This window comes from Cynara cardunculus, assembly GCF_001531365.2.
Source record: "Cynara cardunculus var. scolymus isolate 2C chromosome LG 15, CcrdV1, whole genome shotgun sequence".
NCBI lineage: Eukaryota > Viridiplantae > Streptophyta > Magnoliopsida > Asterales > Asteraceae > Cynara > Cynara cardunculus.
Window position 1 is genome coordinate 4,368,435 of NC_037542.1, and position 11,089 is coordinate 4,379,523.

At 31.9% G+C, this 11,089-nt stretch overlaps 1 protein-coding gene across 1 annotated transcript; it reads left to right on the plus strand.

The window, feature by feature from the left end:
* Window positions 1–285: 285 nt before the first annotated feature.
* LOC112528121 (probable NADH dehydrogenase [ubiquinone] 1 alpha subcomplex subunit 12) lies at window positions 286–6,219 on the plus strand. Its single transcript, XM_025139050.1, has 5 exons — window positions 286–440; window positions 1,671–1,697; window positions 4,677–4,768; window positions 5,574–5,683; window positions 5,783–6,219. The coding sequence occupies exons 1-5, from the start codon at window positions 352–354 to the stop codon at window positions 5,939–5,941; spliced, it is 477 nt and encodes a 158-aa protein (XP_024994818.1). The 5' UTR covers window positions 286–351; the 3' UTR covers window positions 5,942–6,219.
* Window positions 6,220–11,089: the final 4,870 nt, after the last annotated feature.

Sequence of the window (11,089 nt, forward strand, 5' to 3'; positions counted from 1 at the left end):
CGTTGGAATAGAATTTGGTCAACGGAATTGATCCATCCAATTCCACCAGATTTCAACGGATTCCGACGAAGCAAACTCCCCATAACTAATGCATCAAAAATTTAAGTGAACATAAAATATGTGAAAATGCAAATTATAAGGTGTTTCATGTAAAGACAACAACGAAACATTTTATAAATCACATAAATAAGAAGGAAAAAAAATTAAACGAGACACGTGTACGGCAATGATCAGTTAACCGGAAATGATACATGGTGTTCACAGTATCAAATTAAACCCCCAAAAGGCATCGAGGATCCTTTTGAAAGGCGAGGCGATCGGCCAAAGCAGAGGTAAAGAAAGGGGGGAAAAATGGCTTCCGTGGTGAAGAACATTCTGAAGAGCGTCAGAGAGAAGGGTCTCGTAAATTTCGCAAGGGAGCTTCGTGAAGAAGGATTTCTGTTAGTTCCCCCCCTTCCATCTATCTCTGTTTTACGATATCTATACGCATGTTGTAAATTTAATCAAATGAAAGATCTACTTTTTGGAATTTAGCTATTGAATTTCGCATGAGTTTGTTCAATTTTGGTCATGGTCTAGTTCAAGTTCATCGATTTCATGTTGTGTATTGGTAGATGAAGAGATAAGGGAAGGGGAGGATTACTTGATGGTTTATTGTTGAGATTTCATTTTACAGCTATATAGATGCATTCCACGCAAGTTAGGGGGGGGGGGGGGCATTAGGTTAGTTTTTGTTGGAATCCCAACTTTTAGGGTTCTTCCAGGATTTGCTAGTATGGAAGTCAATCTCAACTCCACTTCTGTAAAAAAGATTTGCTCTTGATGACACCTAGTTAACAATGAGTCTGTAATCGTGGTTATTAGAAATTTATTATTCGGACACTGATAAGCAAATGTTATTTCATGGGGCACCTGTCTTTCACTCTTTCTTTTGGTATCAAAATTGTATTTGCTGATCATAAAATCATTAGCAGAATGTATAGATCTATGGACAGTTTTATTTTCTAATATTGTCACAGAGATGATTGAGAAATTTTGTGGTGCTCTGGTGATTATGATATTTGGGTAATAATTAAAATTTGGAACTTTGCATCTTTTTTAGTCATAATCTGTAAATATTACAATATCTTTGGAAAAACAAAAGAAGTGAGAATATACTCATGAAATGGACAAAGGAATAGAAGTTTACTCACCAAGTTCTAGTTGATACTTCGATCATGACTTCTTAACTCGTGCTGAGTATTTCTTTACTTGATATGCCATGTTGCTTTTATTTCTTATTCATTCTATGTTACAGTGAAGGTCTACTTTGACTTTTGGTTATCGACCCAGAACTTCCTGAGTTCGATATTGATATGATCTATTCACACTAACACTTTCATAACCCTGAAATGATCCACCAGAGCTGCAGACAGCTATTAGTCTGCATATTCTTGCATCTATTTAGAGGAGGGGGTGGTGTAACTTCCAATCTATATCAAATAAATGAAATTATATCCATTTGGATTTAAAAAATCACATGTTTCACTGTCAAAAGTCAAAGTGGACGTTTGATATGGGAATAAAGGGATATGTTTATCTTTTATATGTAGTTGTTCTTGCCTTTGGGCTTATGCTTATCTAGATTTATACATGCAACTGTACTTACTTCTCTTTTGTGCTTGTTCCAGGAATTGTCTTTCGGATGGAAATCTTTTGTAAGTAAAGCTACTCCCCTTAAAATGCATTTATGCTTTAGCTAACAACCACCATTTTCTTAGTGTAGTTAACCAAGTCATGTGTGTGTCATACGTAGTACATTAGTACGGTGTTCCTATGTGGTTGTCCTTGTATACTGTTGTACAAGTTGTAACTGTGATGAATTGAAAATGATAAATGGACTAGAAATTATCTCTTATGTACATCCCTTTTTCATCCACACTTGCAAAAAAAATTGAGACGACTAATTATATTATTTATCTCACAAGAAAACTATAACATTTACCATTTGAATTGCATTGTCTTCTAAACATTTCGAGTACTTTTGTTTTTAGAAGAAAGTCATATATGGGTAGTGTCAATACCTTACCAAGGTTTTAAAAAACGGAAACAAGCCTCAAGACATTTTCCCTTTAGGTACGTGAGGCGTAAGCCCCAAAAAATAAAACAACAAAATTCATAAATTCGTAAGTTCATTACACTTAACAAAAAGACATAAAATATATATACTATATACGTTAAACCAGATTATACATAAAAAAAACATAATATGTACATAAAAACAGCATATATACATAAAAGACAGAATATGTACATCAAAACAACATATATACATAAAAAAACAGAATATGTACATAAAAATAAGTATACACCATATACATAAAAACAGTATATGTACATAAATCAGAATATATATATATATATACATAAATCTAAATAGATTATACAAAAAGAAGGTTCACACATAAAAGAACATAAGAACATGCAGATTACTTTATAAAATACACATACAGATTCATACAGAATATACATATTGATACTATATAAAAATATGCAGAAGCTGAAATATGCTTACAGAAGAAAAGAGGAGAAATTGCTTATAGTCAAAGAAAAGAAATTTGGCTACATAGGAAAGAGGCCAATGGGTGTAATATTAATTTTTCTAATTTTCAGTTATTTCTGTAAAAAAAGGTGAGATTTTCTATCAGAGAAAGAAAAAGCATGCCTTGGCACCACCTCGCTGCCTCACCACCCGCCTCACACAACCAAGCTACAGGATACCTTGACCTTGAGGCGGCGCCTCATATTCGCTTTTGGACCCAACCACCCTAAGGCGCGCCTCAAGGCGTTTTTAAAAACCATGTACATTACTTTTTTGAACTATGTGAAAAGTTGGTAAAAATCGGTCTGGTTGTAGATTGAAATATTCTATTCATGTTGATATAACTTATGATCTTTTGGGTGGAATGTATGAAATAGTACTTTTTTGTGATTTTATTCTTGCAAAACATACTTGAACGCTTGGAATGTATCTTTAAGTAAAAGATAAAATAAAAGCTTAGATGTCCGGAATTATTTAGTTTTGTTTGTCGTTAGATGTTACAACTTTCAGTTGCTTTTACGAAAAATATTTATTGCTTGGATATGTTTGTTATGTTGGTATAATCTAACTTCACTTGTTATGTTATTAATATGTTTGTGTCAAAATCAGTTTTGCAACAAAAGAAAAAACAATTGGAAAAAAAGGGAAAAAGGGTGTTCAGGTGCAACTAGACAACATGACCAACCCGTTTCATTCATGACCCATTCTTAAAGTGCCAATTTGACCTTTTAGCCATTTTGACCCAACTGTCTGCTTGCCATTTACAGTGAGGATCCTCACTCTAATCTCTTTGTCATCTCTTTTTTCATTATTCTTGACGATTCTCCCTCTTTCTGTACCTTGGACTTCTGAATTACCTTTTGTGAGAAAAGGATGAAGGTGGTCTCACCTTCATTCTGGTTGTGGAGATCCAGAGTTTCGTCTCGATATCCTCAATAGAGCTCTCAGCAACTTGACAAATTTCTTCTCTAATGTCTTAACGCCTGTCCATGAACCTAGATCGGGATCAATCTAGTGGGTATTCATAACAGAATTGAAGTGTAAAATTCGGATCAATTTACTCTTTGGAGAAGTTTTGCTTACTTGGTCAACAGTTTTCCAAAATACTTGCATGAGTAAATGTACATCATATATGTACTAGCATAGATCTTTGAGCACCAATCACAATCTGATTTGAAGAAGTATAACCAAACTAAAAGGAAATGACTGTCCTCTTCTATGGGACATTAAAATTAGTTACATATCAATCATGACTAAAATGTAATCCAATTGTAATCTGATTGATGGAATATGAACAACATCAAAACATCGAAATGATAAGGAAGCGGCCCAGTCATTTCTTGAGGATTTTCTATAAAACAAAAATGAACTTTGAATTGAATATTCCTTTCTAATGTACACTTATTGACTTCAGTAGAACAAGGAGATTTGATTTTGACTAAGGATAAACTTTGTGGGATGTCCTTTGGATTGACCTGATTTCTGATACCAACTTTTTTGGTACGTGTTAAGTTCTTGATTTTGTTCTGTGTGGTAGCTTGAGGTAGAACGTTAAATAGAAAGAGTGGCATGTTTAGAGTCTGTGGTTGGGAGGGAAAAACTACAAAGAAGAGAATCCTGAAAATGTGACACAGCTCAAGGGATGAAGTTTTGTCATTCATGTCTCCAATATGTTTTATGAATGATCCAGTCATCCAGGGTAGTTATTTCTGATTGCTACTAGCCTACTACTAGAGAATGTACCTTACATGTGATTCTACTAACATGTAAAAGAAATTCGAACCAGATGCGACGTGTAAGGGTATATGTATGCACACACACACCGACAAATATATTTCATATATATAGTGGATGTAATGTGTACCAAGTGGCCATTGACTCAGTGGTACCAAACCCAAACGCAAATAGGAAAATCTTATATAAGATATAGTTGGCATGCGTCACCTAGAGAAAAAAGGAAAAGAGAGGTATATGTGCAATAATGGTCATATACCCTAAGCATTTTTTTTGTCAATCTGAAATCTGAATCTTCAGTTTTTTTTGCATAGCTATTAGATATGGGAATCATAATCTTTTTGGTTTCTGAATCATTTAGGCAAACTAAGATTCACAACATAGGTGCCACAGTAGTGGGTGTCGACAAATTTGGCAATAAATACTACGAGAAGCTTGGTGACACGCAATATGGTGAGTCCTTCGTTTTTGGTTATGTCCAATGATCCCTTCTTTTATTTTTTGACTACCGTCCTCTTTTGTTGGATTATGCATTGTAGTTCTCTGGTTATTATTTATTAACAGCTACATATTCTTCACTCAATCACTTTCTATTGTTCTATATTTATCTCATGAATAGCATGAGTTAGTTTATTCCTGGGAAATTGCTTTTATCTGTAACAGATAAAGGGACTCAATCTGTTGCAAAGAGGATACTATTTTAAAAATTCATGATCAATGTACAAACTTATGAAGTTGTGATCAAATGGCCGTATATAGTCAGTGATGTAACATCTGACCCTCTTTGCCACGAGTCCACTACAGTGTACCAACTGTGCCAAAATAAATATAACTTAATTTTTTAGTTAACTGAAATAGCATCACATACAGTTCCATTTGATTCCAGAAGTTTGAATTTTCTGTCCAAATTGATACTTTCTTATTGGAAGAAAGATAAAACTATTTCTTTTAAGCCCTTTTGCAGAAAAAGATAATCGATGCTTACAAGAGCTTACCTTATTATTTAATCTTCTTATCGTTGTTTTCTTGGAAATAAGATCAAAAGTTTGTAAAAAAATGTAAAGCCCCAAGTCTAAAGTAGCAAACTGATATAGTAACTTTTGGATCAGCTGAAACGATGGTTTGAAGTCCTTAGTAACTACCATGCATCTTTTATGGTTCTGTTTGGGTATTTGTGTCGGCTTCTTGAGGATATACAAGCAGACAGAATATCAAGTATAGTAACCATGTTAGGGTGGGTTTGTTTTATGATTTGTAGGAAGACACAGGTGGGTGGAATATGCTTCCAAGGACCGTTACAATGCTTCTCAGGTCCCACCGGAATGGCATGGTTGGCTGCACTTTATAACTGATCACACAGGAGACGAGGTATACGTTTGTCGAAAGAGCTTTTATAACCCAAAATACATGCCAACTGTTAAGTAATACATAAATAAATAAATAATTAATTATGGTTCGGGTTTGCAGCTACTAATGCTTAAACCAAAGAGGTATGGATTGGATCACAAGGAGAACTTCTCAGGGGAAGGAGATGAATACATCTACCATTCCAAGGGACACACATTGAACCCTGGCCAGAGAGACTGGACCAGGTATCAGTCATGGCAACCCACCAAGACCCAATAATTTCATAGTTTCTTGTTTTTTTTATAAAACCAATCGTTTGGATACCCATCAATAAGCAGCAGCAGCGGCTTTGTGTGGTTGAAAATAACGAAACAAAACTCGAGCATCAAGTCGTTTCTTTGTTTCCTGTTAAGTATATTTAGGAAGGTTATATGATTGCATTTTGCAGTCCATTTAGAAAGTCATCTCTTGTTTCATGTATTGAAAGTGAAGTCCTTTTCTTGTTATTACTGTGTTGAATTTGAGTGCATGAAGTATAAGACTTGAAGTTTCCCACCCTTGTGTTTCATTTGTTCTTTTCACACCAAAAACTCCCATCAATTCTATAGATGAACGTGTCAACCTCCAATAAGTCGAACCGGTTCCATGAGAAAACCAAGATTGATTGTTTGAGATTGCTTATAAGAACAACTTATTGACTTATTTCGGTGTGACAACGGTAATAAATATTTTTGAATGTTTGGATAAACAATTTATATCGGTGTCAAACCGGTAATAATGAGTTTTTGAAGAAGTTAAACACTTCTGACTTATATTAAGTTGATAAGTGCTTTTGTAGAAAAGCATAAGTTGTTTCAAATAAGCAATCTCAATCACCCCCTAAGTAGGGGTGCTCAAACCCAACCCCAAAAAAATTCCAAAAAAACTCGACACTGAGGTAACTCTACATATAATTGATACAAAATTAGACCAAATCACATCTATTGGGTTGGAATCGAGGCAGGGTAATTTGAACTCAATCCAACCCCATAAACTCGTTGACTTTAAATGCTATTTAATACGATTATTTAAGTTCTTGAATAAATATATGTACACTAGACCAACCCATAATTAGTTATATTCAAAATTTTATTGCAATTTCTATTGTTATTTTACTTTCTTATTTACATGAACTTTCAACTTTTTTTGAGTTTTTTAAACTTTTACGTATGCTTTCATTTTGATTTTACTTCGTTGAAACAAAAAGCTAGCAAGCTTATAAAATGATGTACTAAAGTTTCAACCAAATCAATCCAACCCAAACCGCATGGGTTGGGTTGTGTTGAGGTTTTTCAAACTGTAAATATTAGGTTGGGTTGTTCAAACCCGACCATTCCAACCCATGTGCAACCCTAGTAACTGGTCCTCCTATAGATGTGCTTATTTTAATATATTAAGTTTTTTTATTTATGTTTCTTCATTATATATTAATTTATTAAGTATATGAAATTGTTTAAAACTACTAAAAAATAAGAATGAGAAGTCATCGTCTTTGATTGAATAACGTCGCGATTGATTATCATCGTTGTAACGTGTTGGTGAAGTTGTTAAATATCGGTTTCCATTTTCATTATCGTTAAACTACGGTTTGAATATTTAGAATGCATACAACTAACTATCCATAAGAAACGACTAAGAACAACTTAAGAGGATGCCACTATATAATTTAATTACATTCTTGAGTAATTTTGTCGTTGTGTTTTCATACTTTTTTATTTACCTTCTTGAATAATTTTTTCTTTCCACACGTAATTTTATAATTTACATTTTTTTGGTTTGATTTTAATCAAATTTTTTAACATTAATCATTAATAATATCTGAAATTTAACGTTTTACTATCCTCTTTTCAAAAATATAATTACTATTTATATTTAGGAGAAATTCCATGAAAAAATAACATTTTTTGAATTAATTTTTATTTTAGGAATATGTATTTTTAAAATTAGATTTAATTGTATATAATTTAAAAACTATTTATTTAAAGAATAATAATTATTATTTATAGTTTTGGTTAAATTGAATAAACCAAAAAATCCCAACTATAATTATATTTTATATTTACTAGAAGGATATTCGTATATGTATAATATAGACATATCTTGATTTTAATGTTTCGTTTTATTCATTTTTTATGTCGATATAATACGGTTTTATGTGGTTTTGAGAAAAAACGATAATGTTTTTATTTTTGAATAAAAAATAAATTTGAAAATATAATAAATTTTTGAAAAAAATATATCGATGTCAGTATCAAATTAATCTTTTTAAAAGTTCTTGTGTTTTGGTGTAATTTCCTTAATTCAAAAATTTTAACTATAATTTATTTTAGGTTTAGTAACAAAGAAATTTAATTTAGGTTTAATAATATATTTTTTTATAAAGATAATAACTAAGTATTCTGTTATAACTCGATGATTATTCTAATTATATTCTAGTTTTTTATATTTAATATAAGTTGTTTATTCAATATTTGATTATATTTATCTGCAGTTAATTACATGAATTCAAATATGGAGCTTTAATAAGTTGTACTTATGCACAATTTACTTGTAATCATAAATTTTAAGTAATATACATCAATAAATAACACTTACTGCATAGAAAATGATTTTTAAGAGTTTTTGTCAAATGCTTTATAATATAGTATAGATAAACTCTTTTCAGATCAAATAATATTTATTTTGTAACTCATATTTCATTTTTCCTAAAATACCCAAAAAAGCCCTACCGTTTTGGTAAAAGAAAATTCGAAAGAAAAATAAAACAAACTTTATTCAACAAACCTAAAACCGTTACTTGGTTACCAGACAATCGAACCGTATAACTCAAAACTGTTTAAATTGAAACTCATTTAATTTGATTGTTGAGTAGTTTGAGAAAAACTTGAAAATCAAATAAAACAAAACCGAAAAAATTGATCAAATAACATCATTTCTACAAATATCAATTCAGTTTGTTTGAAAACTCGATTATATTTTCAAATCGAGTCAAGCTAAATAAGCTTAGGGGCCGTTTACCAAACACTTACCCGGTAAGTGCTTATCGGTAAAATATAACACTATAATTTACTTACCGGATAAGATTTTAATCCACCAAATGATATCATATGCAACAATTTACCCGGTAAGTGCTTACCATGGTAATAGTTGTCGTCTTCACTTACTGGATAAGACTTTTTGTACTTGTCTCACTCTTACCGAGTAAGATTCTTGGTCCATACCAGGTAAGATTCTTGGTCCATACCAGGTAAGATTCTTGGTCTCACTTGCCCGAGTAAGCATTTGGTAAACAGCTCCTTACATTTTTTCCGAATAAAACATACTTTTATATTCATAAATCATAGAACCAAAATCTAAAGATCATTTCATGGATTTTTTAAGTGTAAAATGCAAGAAATAACAACATACTTTCATAAAAAAAATTATTATATCATTGTATTTGTAGTTTTTATTATTACAACAATGTACATTCAAATTATTTTTTATTGGAGCATTATACTTTAAAAAAAAGAAAAATATAAAAAAACCAGTTGGACTTTAATGTTTGAAATGATTAAGTCCTTGGACAATTTTTTGGAACAGATAAATGGATGTTCGGTTGCGGCTTAATGGGCTGTATAAACCATATGGCTTATTCGCACATCCATATCTAACTGTTCGGTATAGGCTTATTCGGTCAGCCCATGGCCGAATCGCTCAGCTACAAAAATAACTCATTGGACTTTCTAAAACTTGTTAGATACATTCTTATAACCTATAAAAGTGGTTAATATGGTAAATAATGGAAAAAGTCTCAAAATAAATCAATGGACTTTTATATTTTGAATGATAAAGTCCGTAAACTTTTTTTGAACGAAAAAAATACTTAAATCTATAAAATGAAATAAATATATCAAAAAAGTAATTATATTTGCAAAAAAAAACTTATATTTAAAAAATACCTGGATAATCGTGTAATTTTGCTTCGAGTTGTGCCAAATTGAGCATATATGTGTTTTCTGTTTGAGATGCAACTAATCTAGTCCATGCTTTGTTGAAAGAATTCAAAGTACTTTTTGATCGTATTGATGTTTTACCCTTCTTCAAAATATTATTATAAATGTGCCATGTACAAAGTAACTTTTTAGCATCCGGGAATACAACATTGCATGCTTTCATTAGAGCTAATTCTCTATCTGTCACGATAACACGTGGAAGAATACATTTGCCCATTAACGATTTCAAACAACTTAAAGCCCCTGTATAGTTGGATTATCTTCTTTATGCATAGCACAAACACTATGCAAAATGTCGTATTTGTTGGAGTTACACCAACAGTTTCAAGAAGAAGCAATGCGTATCTGTTTGTATAATAATATTAATAATTTATAATAGTGATATAAATTAATTTAAACAAAATTTACAAGTCAAAGAGATGCATTGCATACCTGTTCGTTTGATATGTTGCATCTATCAACACCACATGTGGAAATGCATGCCACATCTCCAATGATTTGGATGAGCAAAGAATAAATCTTCCAACTCGTTAGTTGAATGATTTATACGTCTTTCATAAATATAACATTCGACATGTAAAAATGACACAACAACCTGCATTTATGTTCTACCCGCTTTCTCTAGCACTCGAAATTTACTGAGTGCATTTATATCGTTCAGATAGTATACATGTTATTTGGGCGTTGCTTGAGTATTGATAAGATATCTCGTGGCTTCACGTTTTTTCTTGATAAATCTTTCACCAATCGAGCTTCATTATCTGTCAATCGCCGTGGATATGGATGACCTTCCATATTTAACGCAGGTTCATGATTATGTAATTCACATATCACCCTTAATGTTCAAGAATCTTCCTTTGCCAAGCGTTCCCCTTCTAGTTCGAATGGACAATTTATTTTTTTTGGTGCCCGTATGTTTGGTGGAGATTTTTTTACGTTTGTATGTACCGTCACGGTCATATTAAAATACAATTGTAGAGGTCTTGGATCTTTTAGTAACAATAACGTAACCAAGTGAATTTCCCATATGGTGAACCCAGTCTATTAAATCTTGACGAGAACTAAACACCTGAAAAATAAAGAATCTGAGACAAAGGTAAAATATATTTAGTTAATACCATGTCGATTGAAAATTGTAATTCAGTATTTTCATCACTTGAAAATTTAAAAACGAAACATATAAGGTAATGAAATTTAGATCATGCCATGTACGTTAAACACTCAAAAATGTTTATTACCGATGCCGCATCAAAATAAGTCAATAAATTGTTTTTATATGCGATTCCAACCACCCCTAACAGAACCCAACTTAAAATTGTTAAATCTGTTACTCACCGTTAACACCCTGCAATCACCCGGGAATGTTTCATCACTAATTTTGCTTTCTGCAAGG